At 41.7% G+C, this 25,345-nt stretch overlaps 1 protein-coding gene and 2 pseudogenes across 1 annotated transcript; 2 read left to right on the top strand and 1 right to left on the bottom strand.

Annotated features, from left to right (window-relative positions):
* Positions 1–636: 636 nt before the first annotated feature.
* Positions 637–2,604, top strand: LOC131691874 (probable 4-coumarate--CoA ligase 1). The gene is made up of 2 exons (XM_058978556.1): positions 637–1,359; positions 1,420–2,604. Exons 1-2 carry the CDS (start codon positions 824–826, stop codon positions 2,501–2,503), a joined length of 1,620 nt encoding a protein of 539 aa, XP_058834539.1. The 5' UTR covers positions 637–823; the 3' UTR covers positions 2,504–2,604.
* A 17,916-nt stretch (positions 2,605–20,520) lies between these two features.
* On the top strand, positions 20,521–23,383 carry LOC131691879 (FACT complex subunit Ssrp1-like; annotated as a pseudogene).
* An 87-nt stretch (positions 23,384–23,470) lies between these two features.
* Positions 23,471–24,861, bottom strand: LOC131691888 (peroxisomal multifunctional enzyme type 2-like; annotated as a pseudogene).
* Positions 24,862–25,345: the final 484 nt, after the last annotated feature.

The following is a 25,345-nucleotide window of genomic DNA, read 5'->3' on the forward strand; positions in this document are numbered from 1 at the left end:
TTTGTGTGCTTTCTGGGCTCCACAAACCCGATATGATATGATTTGTTCTGTCATGCATTCGAGACGTTCGAAATTGGCATACGCCGAACGGATGGTCGGTCGAATCTACCGAAAGCAACTTTTAGCCGCTGGTATGAATGACTAAAATTATTAATTTCAAGTTAGTTTATAGTGTAGTGATAACACTGGCAAGACTGTAGGGCGTGATCCACTTTTATATATTCCTTATAAATTGCATTCGACCGAAAATGACAGATTTAGAACGAAAAATTGCAACGCTTGCTACGATTCTCTTGAATGTGTTGTTTAAGCTCAAATGGGCCAACAACTGAGCCCATTATCGCGACAATCCCTTTCGCTGTGCACAAACATGTGTTATCTGTGCCATCATTTACTCTTCACTTTTGATGACTTGTTAAGTATTTACCCCGTTCCCTTGTCGGCTGAGCCGGTTTGAGGCGAACACTTGACTTGACTGGTGGTAATAGAATTTACCGTGCCTCGAGGCTGATCTCATTCAATTGGATTGTCCGGTTGGGAACAAAGCATGTCGTTCAACGTACCGTCCTCTAACTGTGCGTTGAATTAACACAACCGATCGGACCTACTTCCTTAGTGCACGAACAAAGCCCGGCCAGGGATGAAGCGGTTATCAGCGTTTTTCATACAGATGAGATAGTAAAATAAGCATTTTCAAGAGTTCAACCCTCAATGCGTGACGAATCAGTTGGTAAACACAGTACAATAGATAAGACAGTAATTCCGAACAGCTGACAGTCGCATCCACAGTTCCGTTCGAAGCAACAGCCCAGTCCGGTTAGCAATGTTCCATACATTCAATCCTACGACAAAAGAATGGATATCGCGTCATCCACCCCCGGCCATCGACCCACAAGCCAACTTGGGTCAGCTAATTCTGAACGTTCTGGATCGCAACCCGTCGAAAGTGCTTCAACTCGATACGGACACCTCTCGCCAGCTGATCGCCCAGGAGATGCGCCTTCGTTCGATCCGTGTGGCACAGAATTTAACGGGACTTGGATTCGGTAAAGGTGACATGGCTGCGTTGGTTTGCTCAAACAGCGAAAACCTAACGTCGATCGCGCTCGGTCTGATGATTGCCGGAGTCCCCTTCATCACGCTTCCCGTCGGATTTAATGCCACCGATCTTGGCCATCTGATGGGATTGGTTCAACCGAAGTTGGTGATCTGCGATGAAACGATCCACAAGACGGTGCTGGAAGGAGCTGGACAAACACTTAAAATTAAACCCGTTATCTTCGTGATTGAGAGTGAACGGGAAAGTGTGCGGAAGGTTGACGAACTTCTGGGGGACACTGGCAGTGAAGCTGAGTTTGTGTAAGTTGGAAACTATTTGTCGGAGGCAGGAAAACAAAACAAATGATTATTTACGTTCAGTCCACAGTATCACGGTGACATGCGCAGTTTGATTGGCATCATCCTGTGTACTTCGGGGACTACGGGACGTCCGAAAGGAGTGTGTGTCTCGCAAGCACACATCGCCATTATACTTAGTCGACCAGCAACCGCTTACGGAAACACCGATCTAATCTTCAACTTTAGTCCACTTTACTGGGGAACAGGTTTGTTCGCCCTTCTGAACTCCATCTCCATGGGAACGACTCGAGCCATCAGCCGAAGTCTATTCAATGAAGACGTCTTCTTCGATGTACTAGAACGTCATAAACCAACGCATTTCTTTAGCCCTCCATCGCACGCTGTTCTACTGTTGAGTCACCCCCGTGCGGAAAATGCCGATTTTAGTTCCGTGCGAAGTTGGAGTCTGAGCGGCAGTCATGCCTCACCGCAACTAAGACAGGCTATACAAGGGAAACTTTCGAATGGACGAACCTACAATAGCTATGCTTCTTCCGAGATTGGATTGATTGCGATGGATATGATGAAGGGTAAGGAGGGTACGGTGGGTCAATTGATGCCTCATCTGGATGCGAAGGTTGTCGATGAGGGCGGAATTGCAGTAGGCGTCGGTGAGCAGGGTGAAATTTTGATTCGAACAAAGATTCCGTTCATGGGTTACTACGGTGATGAGGCAGCTAATCGTGAGCTCATAGACTCGGATGGATGGATTCGAACTGGTGACATTGGCTACTTTGATGAGGAAGGTTTTCTCACGCTAGTCGATCGGGTGAAGGATGTTATCAAGTATCGGGGCTATCAAATGTCACCGGTCGATTTGGAGGCGGTGATAGGGCGGATTGACGGTGTGCGGCAGGTTTGTGTGGTGGGGATTTCGGAGATGAGTGGTTCATCGGATTTGCCTGCGGCGGTGATTGTTAGACAGCGGGGAAGTGAGCTGACGGAGCGGCAGGTTTTGGAGACGGTCGACCGTGAAGTGTCCGATCACAAGCGGTTGCGGGGTGGAGTTTTCTTTTGGCCGGAACTGCCACTGACGGGGACCGGGAAGGTGCTGCGGAGGGTAGTTCAGCAGCGATTGCAGGAGATTGTTGGTCGGGAAGTTTAACGATTGGGTACTTTTATTTCGCCGTTTCAATCGGTAATTGTTGCATATATTATTTTTAATTTTAATAAAGCAGTCCGCTGGGCACAGTTTGATATCACGAACCAACTATCCACGTCCTCCGTTAATCACATTAACAATTACACTCGGTTGCTGCATACATGATATACACGTAGCATTTTTAGCGGTATGGGTGTCGCCCACTTTTTGCGCGAAAAAAGTCAATTTTAAAGGGAGAGATAAAGTTAATGAGATCATCACATCGGTATTATTAATAAAACACACATAAAAATCGATTCAACCTGGATGGCGTAAGCGAAAAGGTAAACATAATATTATCGCTGTACGAATGGTTCTCTGATGGAATGGAACTCATCTGGTCCAAATGGAATCCGGAAGGGAGTTGCAACGAATGCGCGGAAGCGACACACGGCAAATATTGTCCTGTTTAGCAGATGAAACTTTTTCGGACGGAAACAGGTGCCAACATAAGCTTATTTAATGGATCAACAGGAACTTGTTTTGTGCTCAATTACTGTTTTACTATTGATCTGTCAGTGTCATTTGAATCGAACACGGAACCTCTGACCTAATGTAACATTTTGGGGTAAAACAGATTACAACATTTCGTGCTGAATTTCTCTTCAACCTCTTGGATTTTTTTTTGGAAATAGAATTGGAAGGGTGGGAAAAATGACAGCACAAAAACAAAAATAAAACAATAGGTAAGTTAAAGTCACAAGTAGTAGTTCAACTTGCCTGCGAATAAGCCTAAAGCGCTTTATCACATTGGATAAGAAACTTTAGTATGTCTCTGAGTTTTAGTCGTCCAAACGTGGTTTCGTCTATTGTAGCGTTTATGCATTGTTGTTAACATTAAGTCAATGATGCGCCAAACAGAATCATCAATATTATACATCAAGAACATTTTGGCAACACTGTACGGCAAATCACCATTTCCTCGTCGCACGCATCAGTTGCTGCATATGTGGACACCTAATAATACTGCATCTTGGATAACTTCCACCGGATGTCATCAGCAGCAGAAGCAAAATCACGGTATCGCACAAACACAAAGACACAGAAAGTTGAAGTCTCGACAAATATATGATTACGGCTTAAAAGCCAACTGTCAAAATTCTCTTTGAATGGAAATTCCGGACAAACCGTTACTCACCAACCGCAGGTATTGGTAGTAAACAAAAGAGAAAAGTTTTCTATTTCATTAACTGCTATGAACTGTATTTAGCCAGCCACGGTTTGTCCGGAATTTCCTTTTGAAGAGAATTTTGACAGTTGGCTTTTAAGCCGTTATCATATATTTGTCGAGAAGTTGATCGTCCATCGCGGTAGCAAGCACTTTGCTCGCGGCGACAGGTTACCGGTGATATAGCACCACAAAATCGGTTTTTCGAGCCGGATAAATTTGTCCGTCGGCACAATCAATTGGCAAATTTGCTGACGTCGTCGGAGAAAGGCTAGTGAGTCCAAAAATAAATAAGTACTGTTCGTCGAGTGAAAACGTGCCGCGTCGCGAGTGCAAAGCATCACGAAGGTAATTGCGCTCTGCCACGGAGAGCAGCTTCGAGAAAAAGATCCGGCTAACAGACGTAATCCAGAAGAGGAACGAGGTTACAAATCAGATCGCCTGCTGATTCCCGACGCCGTTAGTTAGTGGAGACGACATAAGTAAGGTAATCAACCACGTTTTACCACCATGCACAGTCTTAACCTGAATTGGTTTTAGCTCTCTTCATCCGATTGTCGATCGCAGCAGTGTTCATCGTGAACGAACGATTACACGAGGCAGTCAGATCGGCATCCAAAAGAGCCGTTGACTTCTCGAAGACGAGTAAGGTAACATACCCTGTTTTGACATCAAGCCCAAGATTAACGTACATTGATTTCAGTACGGTTCGGAAAAGTTTCACGAACATACTCTGGCATTCGGTCTAGTGCAACAACGAACCCCGGAAAGGGTAGGCAACATTATACATGATGTGCACAAAACGGAAAATTGCATATGTGCTGTTTCAGGGTTTTTATTTGGATCCTTATATCTGGACCTTTATTTCTGGAATTCACCTTTTGGAATCTTCACTTGGGAATTTTCCATTGGATTTCCGATTTGGAGCATCCATCTTGGACGATAGCGGGACCTTTTTTTTATTTCGTTTATTTGACACGGCTCATAGCGGTAGCTTAACGGAGCCGTGGATCTTTCATGTGTTTACAACATGTAAATATAAAAATAACAAATATTATTGATTATTCGATGGATCTCGTGCGCGCAACTTTTTATTGCGAGCGGAGACCTTCTTTCGCGGCTCGCCTACTGCGTCATGGGGATCATTTAATTCTCTCCTGTCCTTCACATCAAGGTCATCATCCTTTGTCCTTTCCTGCTTCTTGCACCTACGGGTGACCAATGTGAATCCGTCGTCTTCTTCACCGATGTTGCTTACAGTGGGTTTTGGGGTGCTGGATGCTGTTTTTTCTGTTGTCAATATGGACTGAACAGCTGCCACAAATTTGGCAACCGTTTGTGGTTCAGGTGTTGGTATTGACAACTTTTTTTTGGGTTGGTTTGCCGTGGATACGTTGGCAATCGGTAGAGATGTATTCTTCTCTGTATCTTCCGCGTCCGTGGTGCGCTGTCTGATTACAATACTTGCATGTAGGAGCTTGCCCCTCATGAGTGCATAACGTAGTTTGGTTAATAGTAGCTTCGTGGGTTTTGAGTTTTATAGTCAAGTGGGAGGGGATAGGTCTTTCGATCCGCATCCTCACCACAAAAAAACCGTTAGGTGTACCTGGGAAGAAATTTCTCCACGTATCACGTGTAACGGATTCTACTTCTCCGTATTGCGACATGTATTTTGCAATTAGATCAGGAGGGGTACGTGGTGATAGGTCATGTAGCTTTACATTAACGTAGTCTTTTTATATATACACGGGAATCTTAATTCCAACTGTATCACTTTCAGCCACGTGCTTCAAGTTGTTCTGCAAAACGAAACGTTCGGCTTGGGCTAATGATGTTGAAGATACATAACCTCCTTAAGCCTAAGCTGCATCATCACCTTCAGCAGGTATTCCACTTCACGAAAACTCAATCGTATAGAACAAAATTTAAAGTCAACGACCGCTGTGTTGGGTCAGAGCAGAGTTTTATTGTCAATTTTACTCATGATGGCAAGAATAAATAAAAGCTTTCCTTTGTTCTCCAGACAATGCACACTAGATCGAGAGATTGCTAGTTGTCGTTCACTTGGTTCAATTGTACGTCTGACTTGGGCAGAAGTAGAAAGTAGACTCATATAGCGGGACCTTTGTTGCCGTACCGAGTGTTTGCTGTTTCGATGCGATCCTGCTCAAGACGGTCATTTCGCATCAAGAGTCGATTCAGCAGCATCGAATTGCCACGACGACTTTGCACGGCCACGGTATATTGCAAAGATCATTTCGATTCCATCGGAGGCAGCATTCGCCAACCGAGAGCAAACGGATTCAACAAGGGTGGCAAGATACGGTTCCTGGGTAGAGCGGTGAGCGGAATCCGTGTTAGTTTGATTGCGCAGGCCGTTGAATGGAAGAGTCACGGAAGATTCGACAGTCACCACCAGGGAGTTGGCTTGGTGCTTACAGAAGATCGACGGGAATGTTGCCGACAGGGAAGTAAAACCGCGGGCCCGTGAGTAATAAATAAGTTGTGTATTCAAGATAAATAGATGTAAGAGACATAGATTAGGAGTGAGAAGATATGGGATTCTGCTGTGGTTATGATTTGTTGGTGCGTATTTGTGCATGCTAGTCGGTGCAATCACGGTATTTATTCTCCGTGAGGTCAAAAGGCTACACTATATAAGGACGGCTGAAGACTCGAAATCGCAATTGCGCTACCGCTGGACAGTTGCATATCAGATGATATGAGGTTCCGTAGTCGGATTCACAAAGATCACATGAAAAAGACTCAGCGCGCTGAATAGTTGCCATGTGATAGTTGAGTTTGCAGTGGCCGGTTAAATCCCTGGTCAGCATGCCGTAGTGGAGCTTCGAAAAATGTAGGAGATTTTTCGAAATCACTGGGCACGGTTGTTCTAGAAACGCCTTTGTTTGGCGACACGTTTGCAGATTTCTCCAATAATTGCGGTGCTCGGACGAAGCCCAGGACCGTATTTTTCCCTTATCCAATTTGTCGAAGTCAATCGCTGAACCTGCCCTGACCAATTCGTCAGCCCATTCATTTCCAGTAATACCGCAATGTCCGGGTACCCAGACAAGGTAGATAGTGTTGACAATGCTTAGTTCTTCGATTTGGCTTCGGCACGCGATCACTAGTTTGGACCGGGATTTGTCTGAGCTAAGGGCCTTGATTGCAGCCTGACTATCGGAACAGAAGTTTATAACTCTGCCGGACAAACTCAGTTGAAGGGCCGATTGTACCCCACACATAATCGCAAAGATTTCTGCTTGGAATACAGTACAGTATCTACCTAGTGAGGGAGATTGTTCCAATCTCATTTCACGACAGTAGACACCAGCATCAGCACGTCCCTCCATCAGAGAACCGTCAGTGTAACAGACCACTTGCGTTTGTTGTTGTCTTTCCATAAAGCCAGACAACCACTCCTCTCGAGAGGGAATCTTCACATGGAATGTCCTGTAAGGAAAACTACAAGTGAGTGTAATATCGCTGGGAGCAAGAATATCTTCACCCCATGTAACCTTTTATAGCAAGATCGACATGGTTACTGTTCCAAAGCCCAGTAACCTGCAGTCTGTATGCACATGATAGTGCTTCTTGTTTTAAGTGTATGTGTAATGGTTTGATATTTAGAAGTGCCTCAAGAGCAGCAGTCGGAGTCGTGGTGAAAGCACCAGTCAACGTCATGAGCGCCATTCTTTGCAGATGGTTTAGCTTTAACTGGACTGTCACCACCTCTCCACTCTGCCCCCACACAAGGTATCCATATGACAGTATTGGACGTACAATTGTCGTGTAAATCCAATAGATGTATTTAGGTTTGATACCCCAGATCTTTCCAAAAGTTCGTCTGCACTGCCCGAAGGCCAAGCACGCTTTCTTGACTCTGAACTCAATGTGAGCAGACAATTCAGTTTGGAATCCAATATGACTCCAACGTATTTGACTGGATCTGCACACAGTAGCTCAGAATCAAAGAACTGCAAGGGACGAACCCCGGTTGTTGTTCGCTTCTTCGTGAAGAGAACCATTGAAGTTTTGCTTGGGTTAACTGATAGTTTAACTTGTCGACACCACTGTTCGACAGCTCTTAATGCCTGTTGCATTAAGTCAAAGATTGTTCCGATGCAAAATCCAGTAATTAGTATTTGCTAATCGTCAGCAAACCCGTAGGTTGGAAATCCAAGCTCATTGAGTTTCTTCAACAAGCCGTCAGCTACTAAGTTCCATAATTTTGAAATATTTTTATGTTAGATTTAAGATGATTTTTTTTGCAGCTATCGTTGAACTAGGAGTACAGTTCTCTTTAGAAGCGAAAAAAAAATATTTTTATTAAAAGAAAGTAAGGGAGTCATCAAAAGCAGGGCCGTGTTAAAGCCACTCGGGGCCCCTGGGCACTACTGAACGAAGGGGCCATCATAGCTGAACAGAATTCTTCGTACTTCATTATGCGGTTAAGGCTATTTTCGTAAACAATGCGCTCGGCTATGTATAACTGCGTGAATATTACAACTTCTGTTATATATTGTAGCCGTCGCTGCCCGATCTTTCGAAGCGCATAGTTTTAGCGCCACTCCTTTCGGAAAGCAAAGAAACGGGTGCAAATTCGAACACAGTTAACGGTGTTTGACCGCTTATTGTACCGTCCGGACTAACAATAGCCATCATGTTGCACATTTAGCAGGCGAGCAACGAATGATTCAAACGGACACGCGGCACCACTATTTGTAACTTTACGTATTTGATTGAGTCCCTCAGGTGCTCCATTCCTCATATTGATGGTCGGTCAAATAGTACGGACCAATCGTGAGGCAGATAATTACTGCTTTCACTAAATCCATTATTTCCGATATTTTCACTAATTGTACATTCTACGGAATTAGTTACAAAATTTTGAAGCGTGGCCCCTGTATTGGAAGGTTAGAAGCATTCTACCGCAAACTATCGTTTCGAAAACAGTAGTTCATTCTTATGAAAAATGAAGGTTCCTGAAGGAAGAGAATGGGGTTAGAACTTTTCCGCAGAGCCCTAAGCCCAAACAAATTTTTAGCAAGATCGCATTTTTTTTCCAAATTTTGACACAGTATGGCGTCTAATTTTCGTCCTGAAGGGTGATCAAACCATGGTTCCGAGTAGTTGTGATTAAGGTACTTACGTCCAGGTGAACCGTGCCGAGTTTTCCGGCCGCATAAGCCCGATCCACACCGGATTGATCACGTCCAGCTCCTTGAGGAAGGCTCGGGCCGCATCAAACTGGACGCCGTTGTCCACTGAAAGAGAAGAAAAAACATTGCTAAGATAAATATTAAATTTTTAGCATAAAAGAATGTTTTTATTTGCTCGAAATGAAATGTGGGGAACGTGTTTACAGATTTTGTTTACCGAAAGTGACAGTCGCAAATTAGGCAATCCATGAGACGTTTCTGATCAGCTGATTATTTCTTCTTTACTTATTCTGACGTTACTACGAGGGGTGCGACGTCCGACAATATCGTTGATTCGATCCAACATCAAACGAATCGGACTAACAAAGTTGTTTGTCGGACGAGTTTTTCTGTTCGCAGGAGTATACTTGTTGACAGAACCCACCGCTGAATTGTCAAACAAACGTCTAATGGATTGCCTAATTCTACCTCATCGACCCAACGGACTACTCTGATCGATGCACTGTCAGTGAAACTAGAGAAGATTGTGGAGATTTCGAAGTTCAGCTAGGTAATTTTTTTTTTCACAAAGAAGTACGTAAACGAAAAAGTCCTTCAAAACTACATTTATTAAAATCTCTTTAGTTAGACCTGTCTTGCCGAAGAATAAGGACAGAATCACAAATACGCCTATTTGATAGCGTTTATGCTTTTCGTTCTAAGAGGCGTTTACTTAGTGGAAACTAAATACATTCCGACAAACTGGATGAGAGGGCGGAATATGAAAGCATCGCCATTTCATCTCACAGAACACCGCACTGACAAGTGCAGAAAGCGGCTTGCAGCTGAGTTGGATGTTGGATTGATGAAGGGAAAGAAAAGCCCCATCCCCATCTCCTCTCTGTTAAAGAAACCTTATACACTGTACCACCCATTCATTCGAATATATGTAGGTACATATAATTCGATTGATGCTCGGGCAGAGAAGCTCTTCCATATAACTACTCAAGAAGTGAATTGAATAAATTTTCCTATAGGGTTGCAATTTCACTCCGGGAATGATTGTTCTCGGATGTCTCCGATTCGCATCCCATTCTTTCGTTCCCCCCTCCACCTTCTCTCTCCTTTCTGATGGGTCGCAGCAATGATTTAACATGAAACCCTCCGACTCTCAACTTTTGCCACTTGTGTTATTACATGAAGTTGGCTGGTTGGTTATCAGAATGGCGAAACGCAATTTGCATGAACACAAGAGTTCTGTTTCCAGCAGTCCCAGACAAAGCTCATTCTTCGAATGCGGGGTAGGGGGCTAGAGAAAGTAATTTATTTGAACAGCACTCAAATTATGCATGAAGATGTATGGGGCCCACGACTGTGAGTGGGTTCACAGTTCGAAGTTATTATCGTTTTGACATCAATAATCGTGAGCTTTGTGGGGCGTTGTGATAGTTGCTTGCGTTTGATGTAGAAAATTTCGTAGAACATTTCCAATTAAATTTTAAATTCTTATTTGATTTTTTCATCTGTGCATTGAAATCTTAGCAGGCGGGTGCACATCAGAGCTGAAAGAATTGATAAAGTTCTGCAAGTATGTATTTACAAGCCTGGAACAAGTAGGCCGAGAAACGTATTTGCACAAATGCTTCGTAGCAGCGAAACTGATATGATTACCTTCGTTTGTTATCGGAGGAAGCTCGGGTGGTCTGGCAACGTGTTGTCCTCCCGAGGATTATTTATTTGTGTACGGTTTTCTTTGTCAAGTCGTGATGTATGTGTACTGATGCTACAGTCTGTTAGTCTTTCTGGTATCGGCAGTGTATCTGTGTGTGTGTGTAAGTGAAACAAACAGAAGCATATCTTTGCATGCCGATCATCGTTTTATGTTTGTCGTTCTGTGTCATCTTGATTGGGATCCTACTACTTGTGACATTATTTTGCAATCGAGGAGACGTGTAGGGAATGACATCCCGGAGAAAACCTACATTGCTTTAAGACGATCATTTTAATATACACTTAGGCTGTGAACCACTCGGCGATTTTTTTAACTTTTAGTTAAAATTGACAGTTTGAAAGTTTTTTTTCCTCCGAATGGAAAAATTTAACCGAGAGAGCGAACCATTTCAAAAGTTGACATATGGATAGTTATTTAGAATTGACAGCTGCGATGACCACAAGTTAGTAGAGGTGTGAACATTTGTCGATATTTCAAAATTAGTTTTTTTCTTATTACATTAAGTATGACCAAATACAAATATGTTAATACGGAATGCTCTGGTAATTTTTCGAGGACGCGTTTTACGCTACCCTGTACCTGGAAAGGTACAGTGTCAAAGTGACAGTGTACTTTGATGAAATAATGCTAAAACTGGCTGCACTGACGAACTTGTTGTGGATTTTCTGACGTTTGCACATGTTTTAGTTTGTTTCTAAAGAAAAACCGGCGACGTTACAAATTTCAGACTAAAGTTGCAAAATTTTGCTGCCCGTGGACTGAGGAGGTCAAATACTGTGTGAGGCAAGTTACACACGTGTATTTATTCTATTCAAACACAAGTGTAATAGTTAACAAGTCATGTAGGGAGTCGATAAGTGACGATGCGGAAATATCGAGTGTTTCTCAAACGACCAGTTTTTAGCGATATGGTCATCTGCAAAAGCTTTGTAACCACCGAACTTCTGCAAAATGGGATGCAATTAAACCGACATACAAATGTGCGTTTGGTGCAAAGCTTGGAAGATGGTCTACTATTTCACGGTTGTAATCCGCAAACAGGAGAACAAATCAGCTATTCCGTCTTATTCTGTATTACGATGGATCAGATTTTCGAACGAATGTGGTTCCGACAGCTGTTTGCCGAAGCGGAGGTCGAGTTTGCGTCCAACAATTGTGGTACTGGTAGGTTGATTTTTGTTATCTGTGCTAGAGGTATCAAACTAACTCTTGTAGTCATTGGTCGTCCTCTTTATGGTCACCTTCATGGCTAAGTCGAGATGTTACCATTTGCCATAAAAGATGACAAAAGCAAAAATTATAATTATCGTTACGCTTTAGACAGTGATAAAACACACCACCGTAAACCAGAAGTACAGGTGTGAATCGCTGGAATCTACAAAATAATCTGTATGATTGAAATAGTACTTTATTGTGTGAATAGCACGCAGTGCTTGCGATGTTATGTGACAAGCATTGAAGAAACGCGTTCACGACTTTTATTACGAGGATGATCTCCCGTACCCTCGATTGCAGGGATTAAACTGAGGGGAAGCGGTTAAATTGAAGGGATTGTTGGCATTCATTAGCAGATGATCGATCAGACATTCGCTTTCAGCCAGGAGTCGACGCAGATCACTGTTCTTTTAACTCTCGAAGCGTCGATAGCATGAGATTATAAATATCACTGCTATATATAGTTGTTCTGCCAAACGAAGAATAAAGACATGTTCCTTGTTGTTCAGAAACATTGGATCGCTCACGTAGTTTTGGCCAGCCTCCAGCCACTGTGCGTCCCTATGCTCTTTCGTTCATCAGACTTGTGTAAGATGTTGTTCTCTACTTTTAACATTACTGAATAAACTCGACTTACTTATTGGTACATCGCTTACATTCTTATCGACCCGCAGCCCATCATGAATCTTAATTAATTTAATTTCGCTGGTTGATTCATTGCTACCAGCGTAAGCTTCTTATCAGCACCTGCATCCATTTCATTGTTATCCTTATTTTCCTGCTCCAAGATGATACTGATTTCCCGCCAAAACTCCTCAATCATTCCAACGATTGATATTAATAAATCCTTTGAAATGGTTGATATGCGCTTGTGCAAACAGGAGGACGAAGTGCGAATATCGAAAGTGTTGAAACTTCCGCATCCGAATAGACTGCCTCAAGATTCCATTTCGCCATCGTGGTGGTAACGCAACTTACCGTAGTTTACTCTCCGGATGCCAGAGCTGAACGGTTACCTTCGACGCATTTTTGGGTGTCGCTGTACTTCCGGTAGCATTGCCTCACTGCAACTAACAGTAATATTCTTGGCGAGTGTGTTTCATATACTGGTATTAGCGCCATCTTATACTTTCCTGGTGAATTCTCCACAAAATAATATTTGAGTTTCTGATCGACGAACCTCTCACCTAGGTATCTGATACATATTCCACTCTCTCCTTAATACTATAGTCGGCTTATGAATATAAAGGAACTGTGTATAATCCGCTTTTTTGCCTTTGACCTATAGTCGATACAGCGCCGCAGCGACATGACGAATTGGCTTAGAAAAAGTTGACTATTGCATGGGAAATATACAAGAAGCAGAAAGTTGATAAACTCGTGATAACTGCTTAGATACTACTTTTCTTTCTGTATTATACTGCTATAATAATACTAAGTAAATTAAATTAATTAAATAAGGATTCACATTTTATTAACGTTCTCCAAAAAATTTCCGATCCTCCCTATCCATTACATATGACTACTGATAGTACCAGTAAAGATTACCATATAGTAGTTAGTAGCATGGCCTTCATTTATACAATTTGATTTGTGGAATTTCACTTTCTTCTGGTTCTCGAGCGTTCAACGCTTGTCCCATGATTGTCCGGAACAAGGTGAAAATTTGCCACTATCTGCATGAATGCGCTTGTTCTCAACATACTTGTTCGACTTCTTCAAGTTTCAAGAAATCAACTCGCCGCTAATGCTTACACTAAAGCTGAATTATTCAAATACGATTCATAGGATATGTCAGGCTACCGGTACAACACGTCAACATTAACATCAACGGCAAGGAGCGTTTTGACGTACTGAAAGCGTGAAAGAGTACACGAGAAATGCACTTCTTATCTTGACGGAACGGTAACGTGACGTTCTCTGCCGTCGACGGAAGCTGATCTACCGTCCGAATCGAGCTTTAGACTCCAGTCCGCGTTATTGAGCGAATATTTGTTACCCTCAACCATCACGTCAGTTTTTGCTCCACTTAGTACAAGTGCATTATTCTGGATTTCTTGGAATAAAGCACCTTGTCCGCCTCGTCTGGGTACTACTTCTGCCGACACGACGAAAAAGGTTGAATCCATTGAATAATTCTCCTTGAGTTCCCACAAGATACACCTGTGATCATCCCTACAAGATGCCACGTATTTACCATCCCATCTGACCTCATTTAAGTAGCTGCGATGACTCTGCTGCATTTCAACCGTATTATCAATTTAGATCACTGTTGAATATACGCAAGTTAGAATCAGCACCTGCCGTACAAATAACTGCAACTTTGAGTAGAACTACTACCGATGTCTCCGGTGGAAATTCTATCTCATAATAGCGGCTTTCGTGGTTGACCTCCCTCAGCTGATTCTCCGGAAGTTATGATGAAATTCTGCTGAAGTTACGATGAACAAGATTTTAATTTTATTTTAATCAGTTGTAAATAAAAAAAAATGTTACCGTTAAGTCCCCAGTGAAGTAATGTTGCCTTGGCGAGTCCACAAAAAAGAGCGACGAAAACAAAAAAAAAACAGAAAAAACAAAAGCACGACATGCTTGGATCTGTTCTAACAAAACGCGTTGCCATTTCTTATTATTTTTCAGACTTTATTACTTGTCAAAAAAACTCATGCATAGGGTTCTTTAAATCTAGTTTTCGGTGAGTCAAAAAATGATGACCCTTTTGTATGGGACCTTGGCGTATTTAATTTGTATTTGGTATGACAGTCATAGTCTCGAAAAGTAAACATCCACATCATGAAATAACCCAAACAAATCTTAACACAACACGTTATCGTTTCAATCTTTATCTCATAATTTTGTATTGAAAAACTATCGCTCTGTCAATTTTAACCATGCTCCAGAGTAGGGCTATTTTGCAAATAACTTTCGAAGTGTCAGATTTTAACTAAAAGTTAAAAATTTCACCAAATGGTTCACAGCCTTAGAAAGCATTACACGAGAAGCAGTGTGCCCTTGAGAACAATGTGCATTTTAATGTGGAGAATTTTGAGGATTTTAATAATTGTTTTCTATTCTATTGTGTTGTGAAATTGAAAAAAATATCTGTACTTTTTCGCACAAAAAACAGAGTTCAAATCTGTAGTATTATGGATGCATAATGATTTTTATTCGTTTGGTCAAAATATTGTCTGCTTCAAGAAAAAGAAAAAAAATACTGACAGTGAAAATATTCTAGGAACACTGTTGGTTTTTGACAACAGACACCGAGTAAAAAATTTGGGGTCCGATTTTAAAATGTCCTTTCGTCTGATAAACATGCTCCGCGAAAATGAAAATTTTGTGCATGATAGAATATTAACTTTACATTTGCATGGAGGTGCCATCACGGAATATGGCCTAGCACTACAATGTATTTGCGGAAGTCGGACCTTTCGTTTCAATGGATATCGTCCTTGACCTTTATCATATAGTACAATAATTCCTAGAGCGATCTGGCCCTAGGCTGGAATTATTCCAGGTTAGGGGCAGATAGCTCTAGGAATGTATAACAAATTTGCATCAAATTACATTTCATTTCTATTTTTGCATCTAACTTTGCATTCCTCGTAGCAAAAGGTCACTTTGTTTGACGTTTTATTTGGATGTAGAGTTAATTTCCCGCAGGACTTTGAGGCTTTACAGGCAACCCAAATTACATTTAAAAAATGCAACACAAGTTCTCTGTCCCTAAATTCCAGGGCAATTTCTATGATTCTTCTGATTCATAGAATCCTACCTGGTCGGGGCTCGAAACTATTCCGACTGAGTTACTATTTCTAAATTCTTCGCAGCCGATTCTAGCTTGCCATACAATTCAGTCTAAAGTGCTGATGTCCTGTTCTGTCCCAAGAAGTTCTATCTCGATCGCTCCAACTACTACTAACTCGAAAGTTTCGCAGAACTCCTTCAACGTGGTCAATCTGCTTTCTACTCCGCGTATTAATTTTTTGGAGAATCATTGTCCACTTTGCCAGCTGCTGCTGGCCTCCCTCGCTCATGTTGGCGTCCATGTCGTCGTCACTAGAGCAGCTTTGGTTTTCATCGTTAGATGTGTGGAGATTTTCTTGTATTTTCGAGTGACTTTGGTATAGCCGTCTTTATTTTTGTTTAATAATTCACTAGGTATGCTAACTATAGGTGTATTGCCAGATGTCGAAAACCGTTTGTTAGTGTTGGTGTAGTAGATACATTTTCTGAACCAGTTTTGGCGCATGGCTTACCATAGTGTGCCATCTAGTTACGGAACTGACACGTGGGCGTCTGCACAGGATATATGCATAGTTTTCTTTAGATGTAGTTAATACCTTGAGATGATCTGCCCTCGAAAGTCAAGTAAGAAGGAAAAAGTTGGTTAAGCCGCATTCGCACTACCCGAACACCGTTGAGAATGCCAGGAAAAGAGTTTCTCCAAGTGTCATTTGTAACGGATTCTACTTCTCGATACTTCGATACGTATCTTTTAATGTAGTCTGTCCCAGTGCGCGGTGCCACATCGTGTAGGCGAATTTCTATCAAATCATTGTTCATATACACGGGGATCTTGGTTTTGACGTTTTCATATTCGACGTACGTCGTATACTCGTATTGCACGTGGTTCTTCACCACGAGTTTTCTACTTCGGCTAAAGAATTAAAAGTTATCGGAACTACATTCCTTGTATGATGTAGTTGTATGTGTTACCCTTTCGCATTTCTAAATTAACCTTTTCTGTAAAAATACATTATTTTATTAGTAGTTCATTGACTCATGTTGTCAATAAGATCATTGCATGTCCTACTTTTCAATTCACGAGCATTTTCGCAATTCGGTGAGATAACCCCGGGGGTACCTAGCGTCCAAAAGGGGATAACCCATAATTCACACGTTCTTTCCTGATCTTTCGTTTTAGAGTTATGGTGTCTTTGGACAAAGACACCATGGTATCTAGCGCTTTATTTGACAATTTCATATCAGTTCGGAATTCAGTCGATAGGGAGGCGCTGTTATCAACTTTAAATCGCGGGTGTAGGTTTGCGTGAATGATTGCATGTTCGTGTTTGTCACCAGAGTTGTATTATCGCGCAGAGCTCGAGCGATCGTATGTTAACAGGTTTGATCGCGAGGGTGTGTATTCGCCGGGTGTATGTAACTTCGCGTGTATAAATTCGTTTGTATTATCGTATATTCTCTTGCATATTCGTGTGGATTTTCTATAACCGATTAGCCGTTTGCCTATTCGCTTTTAAATGTACGCTCATTATATCTGCACATGGAGCACACATCCAAAAAATGTTTCGATGTTTTATTAGTGCCTCCGGAACGGTTAGTGCAACACATTCTGCATGGTACTGATCAAAACAAAAACCTTCGCAAACGACAATAATCTCTCCTGGAGCAAACAAACCAGCACACTTATTACAACTCATTTTTTCAGTCTCCTAGCAGCTAGCACTGTCTATCGTATTATTTGCTTCTTCTTGCCACAGCGCTCGTTCTTTTGTTGATGAGTTTTAAAAGGTTTCTTGGCTTTCGATGGCGGGTAACAAAAATAACAATTTAACGACTACTTTCAACAAAACTACAGTCAGCCGGTTAATAATCGAATTGTAGTGCAAATAATACGACATTTAGAGAGTTCCACTTCACTAGAAACAACGCTGGCACGGCGAATTTCACGATATTTCACCCGGCAACTTTTACGAAATAATACGATGCATGCTTGAAAATATTGGTCCTTTGCTAGGTTGGTATAGTTCTATTTCGTTGAAAGTCGCAGCAACGCGCGACGTGTATTAGCTAGTAATTTATATGCGAAATATGCCGAGAAATCATGCGGAGATTTTTCATGATTCCGCATTTTTACACCGTGCTTTGTTTCTACAATACGTAGCTGTAGGCCTAATTGTTTGCCACAACGACAGTTCATGCCACTGGGTACAAAAATGCGAACAGACGTTCATAAGTACAGTTCGGAAGAGCAGTTCCGGTCAGAGCCTCGAAATGAGGCTGATGGAAAATAAGTTGTTTTCTTTTATTGTCTTTCTTATTGCTTGCAAACCAGAATTTTCGCTGACTGAAGCAAAGCTAACTCCATACTTCGCAATTAAGCCCCCTGTCGGAGACTACACCATAAATCTCTACTTCCCGGGTGGGTACGTAGACGAGATACTTATTCGTACACGAGTGTCGTATTATCGCCCATCATCCATCCATTTTGCCACACATGAATTTTTGGCTTTTCATCAATAACATTTCAACAATATTCCCAAAACATCTATGTATGTGCAAAAGATGGCAATTCGTTTTATCAGAAATCAATAAAATTTTAACATGATTTCCGCCGAATACCATGTAGAAATGGTTTGCCCAAGTAACCATAAGCCATTGCACTATATTGGCTATACATTTGCACTAATGTTGCATTGAAACTCCATTACAGCATTAACAATGCAATAAAGCCGTATATTAGCATCAACAATGCATAGCTGTACAGCCGACATATAGCATTATCGCTTGTTCTATATGCGTATATAAAGCTGATATAACGCGTACATGCTTCAAGGATCTTTAAAGCATGTAAGCTTTGCATATGCATTTAGTGCCATTATAGAGCAAATAGAAAGCGGATATAATGCTATTACGATGCTGCGTGTTTATTCGTTATGCAACTCTTCTTGAAGATTATATTCGGCATATTTCATTTCAATCGAACATATGCAATATAGTCCAGGCAGCAAACGCAGCGCACTTGCCGTGAAGGACGAGGTAAGGTATTTCAGTTCGCGACTTACTAAAGATAATTTTAGTAAAACATTCATATCATGTGAGAACGAAAACCCATTAAGGATATTCATTACACAATGTATTAGAAGAGAGTCCATTGCGGTTTTAAACAGAACGTATTATTGGATTATTATTTTTTTTCTTTTTGCTTATCATACCGAAAGGAAACGTGAGAAATGGTTTTAAAACCATGGCGGACAATGACAGCCACCTGAAGCTTTTTAATAGCATTAGTAGTGCCAATATAAGGCTTTCAAATTTGACATTTGTGCGCTTTTGCTATATAATAGCATTAGTACTGCAGAAACGAGCTGTCAATCTCTGCACAGTAATAGCACTATATTTCGCCTTTTCTGGCATAATACCAGCATTATATCAGTATTTAGGGCTTCACGGCTTTTAAGACAGCTTTATATGTGGATCTAAAGCAGATATTAGGCTACGTTATAATGCTTATTGGTTACTTGGTCGTAAATTTATTCAACCCTTAAAGGCGCAAACTGATTTTTTTTGAATGTGAAAATTGTCTCATAGCTTCAATAGGTAACTGTGACAATTTTGAGATGAAATTTTTAAAACAACATTGCGCATTTAAGAGTTTGAAAAAATCGGTATTCAAGTGCCACAGAAGCCAATATATCGTACCATATAGACGGGTGTACAGAAGATCTTCATAAATAATTTATGAAGATTTCATTCGAATACAATTCCTTTATCCGAAAAATCCCGTTGAGTTCCTACATATTGCTTGTGGCACAAAAAACTGGATTCTAACCGCACTGCGCACTTACTATTCTTCTATTAAATTCTTCTCATAGACTGGTTAGTTCGACTGGTCTGTCTATGAAGACACCTATCACTTGAAATACATGCGTTTCGACAGCTCGCTGCTTTCGGTTGCAGTTTGATCACTCGCACTTTGAAAATGCGGAGTCCAGGTTGGTGGGAAGTGCGCAATATTCAAATAAATAATACTAAGTGCATTCTACTTCACTTCGCTTATATCTCGGACATTACCCCGCCGTCTTTTTCGGAGGAATTTCCTCATAGTGTTATGTAGGTAAAGACCCACTTCAAATTGTTCTGCAAACAAAATATTGGCTAAATTTTCCAAGACTGTATTCAGGAAAGCTACAAAAGGTACTGTAAATATTCATGTTAACTACTCAACATTGTGCTTTAGTAGAATTTGAAAAAAACCCTTCTAAAGCATTTCTTTATTTTCCACCGTAACGATTTCCCAAAATTTACATAGGCCCTTTTTAGTTTGCTTGCTAGATATAGGGCTTGATGACGCCAATGGAAGTCAAGTCATTTTTATCAACAAACAAGCGACTCCAGAGCTAGCAGGCCATGAAATTTGATTTTACGCAAGATGTTTTCACACTGTAAAAAACGATCGAAAACGAATGGTCAATTATGTATACATTATTTTCATTACGTAGAAATAGTAGAACGAAGAAAGTTAGTAGAAAGTGTCTAAGGTTGGATTGAAGACGATTTACTCGAGTGAACGAAGTTGCATTACAATATTTGTACACTAGAAAGTAATTTACAAACAATCAAAATTTCAGTTTCGTATTGTTGGTTTGGAAAGGTGTAACGAGGAGGAAAAAATGGGAAAGTGAAAGGGAAACAAACAATTGTAAGCTACAAATTAAAAGACAATATGTTAGTTTGTGAATCAAAATTAGATTGGAATCCAGCTTTGATCCACTGAACATAAGGCTGATTTCAAAGGGTTTGTTTCACTGTTAGTTCCGAGCAAATTGTTTCCGGGCGGAACTTAGCAAAATGGCTTCCAAATCACCCGGAGACAATGTTTGCCGTCAGCTGTTTGATCAGTAGCGGGTCGTCGAGCGAAGATTCCCACATGGTGGAGTGCGGAAGGTGTATGCTGTGGGCACATTTTAACCAACGACACGACCTGAAACTTCATGAAATCTTTTGAAGAGAAAGTGTGCGAGTAATTTACCGCCAGTTACCAGTTCATTGAGTCGCCCCTCGATACGACCAAAAAATATTTTTTTCAGCAACACTTTTTGTTTATTTTATTTTCTGTTGCTGTATAGCAACCATTTTATGTTTACAGGTAGCGTTCTTTCGTTCGATGTGGAAGGAAAGACAAGCTTTGAAATCCCGCTGAATCATGTTTCCCAGTGTAATGCCGGAAAGAACGAAGTTACAGTCGAATTTCACTGGAACGATGAAGCTCCGGTGAATTTGATGGAAATGCGGTTCCACATTCCAACAGCGGAATCGGCTGAAATTGACCCTGTCGAAGCATTCCAGGAGCAGGTGATGAGACAGGATTCCGTAATTTCTGCGTCTGGTGACGCCGGTGACGCAATTGCTATATTCCGAGAGATACATTGCCTGACACCGCGCGGTCGCTACGACATTAAAGTATTCCAGAGCTTTTTCCAGCTACACGGTAAGACGTATGATTTTAAGATTCCGGCGTCGTCGGTGCTGCGGTTGTTCCTGCTGCCGCATAAGGACAGTCGGCAAATGTTTTTCGTCATTTCGTTGGATCCGCCGACAAAGCAGGGTCAAACTCGTTACCACTTTCTGGTGACGCTGTTCCAGATGGACGAGGAAACAAACATCGAATTACCCTTCACCGAGGAGGAATTGAAGGAAAAGTATGAGGATAAACTTACTAAAGAGCTCGCTGGACCGGTGTACGAAGTACTCGGAAAGATTATGAAAGTCATCATAAACCGAAAGCTGACCGGACTGGGAACTTTTATCGGGTGAGCTTTTCTTTATTTGAATCCCAATCCCTAACGGCTTAAGTCGGGCTAATTTAATTTAAATATATTTTGCCTCGTTTTCAGTCATTCCGGAACTCCTGCAATAGGATGTTCTTTCCAGGCAGCTGCAGGTTATCTCTACCCACTGGAACGAGGATTCATCTACGTCCACAAGCCACCGGTTCACATTCGTTTCGAGGAAATCGCATCGGTAAACTTTGCTCGTAGTGGTGGCTCCACTCGAAGTTTTGATTTTGAAATCGAGCTAAAAGCAGGCAACATCTACACGTTCAGCAGTATCGAGAAGGAAGAGTACGGGAAACTGTTCGATTTCATCTCGTCCAAGAAATTGCACGTGAAGAACACTGGAAAGGATGGCAAAAGCAACTACAAGGAGGACTTTGCCGATTCGGATAATGAGGCTGAACCGGATGCCTATCTGGCGAGGGTAAAGGCCGAAGCAAAGGAGCGAGATGATGACGATGACGATGATGATTCGGAAGAATCGACCGATGAGGACTTCAACCCGAACCAGGCAGAATCGGATGTGGCGGACGAGTTTGATTCAAATGTGGAATCTACCTCCGATGACGACTCGGATGATGCTGGTAGCGACCGGCTACGGCCTTTATGATGTGGTTGAACGCAAGTCGGGAGAAGATAAAGAAGGACAATCCGGGAATCTCCGTCGCCGAAATTGCCAAAAAGGGTGGTGAGATGTGGAAGGATTTGAAGGACAAGCATGAATGGGAACAGAAAGCAGCCAAGGCAAAGGAGGAGTATGCAGAAGCATTGAAAGCCTACAAGGAAGCAGGAGGCGATGGTGGCGGCGGAGCAAGCGAAGATGATGGTGGAAAAGCGACCAAGAAGCGCAAGAAGGAAGCAAGTTCCCCCAAGAAACCTGCTTCGGCTACGGCAATGAAGGGAAGCGGCTTCAAGAGTAAGGAGTACATCTCCGGCGATGATTCCAGTAGCAGCGGTGACGATGACAATAAGGACACTAATAAAGCGAAAAAATCCGGATCAGGGTCAGATCTGGACAAATCAGACACTAAAGATGATAAGAAGAAGGGTGGTAAGAAAGACGATAAGAAAAAGGAAGTGAAGAAGGTATGTTATCTACACCGAGATAAAATAACTATCGAAATTCATAAGAACTACTTATGACTTTGCGCCACAAGTTTCCCATATGGAAATCATAAGTTTTACTTATGACTGAAAGGAAAAGTGGCCATTCAGTCCCTATCGAATTTCATAAGTGGTACTTATGAATTTTTTAAGACATTCTTAAGAGGTTTATACGATATACCCACGTAAATCATTGAAATGCTTTATGAATTTTATATAGGAATTTCTTTGATGTTCATAGGTGTACTATATGCATTTGGATCGTAAAAAGAAATGAATACTACTTATATTTGTTTTTTTTTTCTAAGAACAAAATATTGTTAGCTAAGCTTACATTGAGTTATTTTGCTGGGTGAGTTTGAAGAAACCTGATATTTCCAAAGAAGCTCACAATCGCCTAAGTACTAGTTATGCTTCTGTTATGTCAATATTTATTTTCTGCAAAATAAACAAAATTTTATGAAGCAAAAAGTATAAAAAATGCAGATAACCATAGTTACATTGATTCCACCAACTTGAAACAGAGTGCCAGAATAAGTCCGTTTCCAACAATAGTTTTTTGTTTTTCATTTTCACTATGCTGAAATGAAATTTTCACAATAACAATGTTAAGATAAACATAAAACCCGCAAACGAATTTCATTAGCCATACTTATGAAATACATAATCGTCTAATGGAATCAATATTGTGCAGGTTCATAAGTCCTGACTTAAGAAATTCTTAAGCCTTTTTTCATCAGTGTAGTGTAACTGTGCTCGAAATGTTTTATGCGATTATTTTTATTCAACAGAAATCTGAAAAATCCGACTCGGAACCTGAATCAGAAGCGTCGGCAAGTGAATCCGCCGAGGAAGAGGAGGAAGCGGATGAAGCAAACAGCGACTAAAGTAAACTATCGGGAGCGAAAAATGGATTCTCTTTGACCTAAATATTCTCACGTTTGCACAGTTGGATAATACATAAGTGCGTAATAGACACCAAGACAATTCAATGTAAAAGCGCAGTTTTATTTACGTTTCCGCACTTTTAGTCGCACTTATTATGTGCGCAATGCGCTATAACAACTTTAAAGTTAAACTTAAATGTTTCTGTAACGGAATTTTCGGCATGCTTTCCCTCGCGTAACTTTTCCAGTACGTCTACTAAAGATATGCTGGCTTCACTGATGGCATTAAGATGTTTCGCATCCGACATGTCAGTGACTTTATTCCAAACACTCTTAACATACTCTGGTGTAACATCATCATCGATTGATGTACGGAGAATTGATCCTTTTCCCCTAACAAAATGGACCTATGTGGCCCAACCAGCTTCACTTTCAATTATTGCCCCCGTATTCTGACAGGATTGATGACACAGATAAGCAACGACCGGAGCAATCAGTTTAGGTTCTGAAAATCAAAGAAAAAATGAATTTACTTCGCCAGTTTTAAATCAATGAAACTCACTAAGCTCATTGAACAAAACCTCTGGAAGTATTCCCTCGGTCATCCTTGACGCAGCCGTTGGAACGATTACATTGCATTGAATGTTATTTTTAGCTCTCTCGATTGCGATTGTGTTGGCTAACCCGACCAATCCTAGTTTGGCGGCACTATAATTGGCTTGGCCGAAATTTCCATAGACACCGGAGTTGCTGGATGTCATAATTATTCGACCATAGTTCTGTTTTTTCATAGTTTCATTTCAACTACCTTTCAAGTGCACATCATGAATAAGATTCCAGTCCTCATCGGAAATGCGAGCAAGACTCTTGTCTCGCAAAATTCCAGCATTGTTAATCAAAACATCAACACGGCCAAATGCTTCCATTGCAGTCTGAATAATTTTATCCCCATCCACTACGGAGTTGTAATCTGGAACCGCGGTTCCGCCAGCCGCTCGGATTTCCTGTACCACATTATCGGCTGCATTCGATTTGCCCTGACCGTGAAAATTGCCACCCAAATCATTCACCACAACCTTTGCACCGCGGGAACCGAACAGCAAGGCATATTCGCGACCTAGACCGGCACCGGTAACGACCACCACTCGGCCATCGTAGCGCAGTTGATTCTCGTTAGCTGATACCATTTTCTCTCCGCACCCAAGCTGATTGACCTCTGGAATGAGCAAATTCGGCGCCGGGAAGCTTATTTGTTCACCAATAATCATAAAATTAATTTTAAAGAATTGAAGATTCCAACCAGTTTATTTATAGTCACAATATTGTAACCATGGGTTACTGTTATTAGAAAAAAAATATAGCAACAGATTCGTCAGAGCTGCTAGTTTCATGAATATTTTAAGCAAACATCAAATTTGACATTTCCAGTTACCTGAGTCACTGAGGGGTAGTCAGATTTGAGATACAGTTTCGGAATGCAAGTGTCTAGTCGTGTCGTTGTTTTAACCCTCCGGAAGTCGCGCTTATGGCCCACTGAACGAGCAGCCGCTGGTGCCCTAAGATGATTTCGGTAGATTTTCAGAGCAGCGTGCACTCAGTGCACTAGCGCGACTGCCGGAAGGTTAAGTGCACTCAGCAGTTGCGCGTGCCAAAGCCGAAGAAGATAACGAAGAAACCGAAAAGCGACGGAGGATCTGTTCCGGGTGCTACGGTATCGGATGTGATTCGGCAACAGCTTAAGGGAAGAAAGGATGATGAAGGAGAAAACGCTAGTCGAGCAGATGCAGCTACGGGCTATGCGGCTCAAGATGGAGATGGCGTGGAATGAGAAGCAGTTAAAAGCAGAGAAGGAGATGCGCGAGAAGCGGCTTGCTAATGAAAGAGAAATGCAGGAGCAGGAACTGCTGTAGCGTCAGCTGGCAACCGAGCAAGAATTTCTGGAGAAGCAGGAACGCATTCTTGGGCAGGTGAACGA

The sequence above is a fragment of the Topomyia yanbarensis genome, chromosome 1 (genome assembly GCF_030247195.1).
Source record: "Topomyia yanbarensis strain Yona2022 chromosome 1, ASM3024719v1, whole genome shotgun sequence".
NCBI classification, from domain to species: Eukaryota; Metazoa; Arthropoda; class Insecta; order Diptera; family Culicidae; genus Topomyia; species Topomyia yanbarensis.

Bases quoted from the DNA above. Each gene is read 5' to 3' on its own strand.
- LOC131691874 (XM_058978556.1), top strand. From the start codon at position 824: ATGTTCCATACATTCAATCCTACGACAAAAGAATGGATATCGCGTCAT. The intron at 1,360-1,419 runs GTAAGTTGGAAA...ATTTACGTTCAG, and splicing joins GGCAGTGAAGCTGAGTTTGT to TCCACAGTATCACGGTGACA.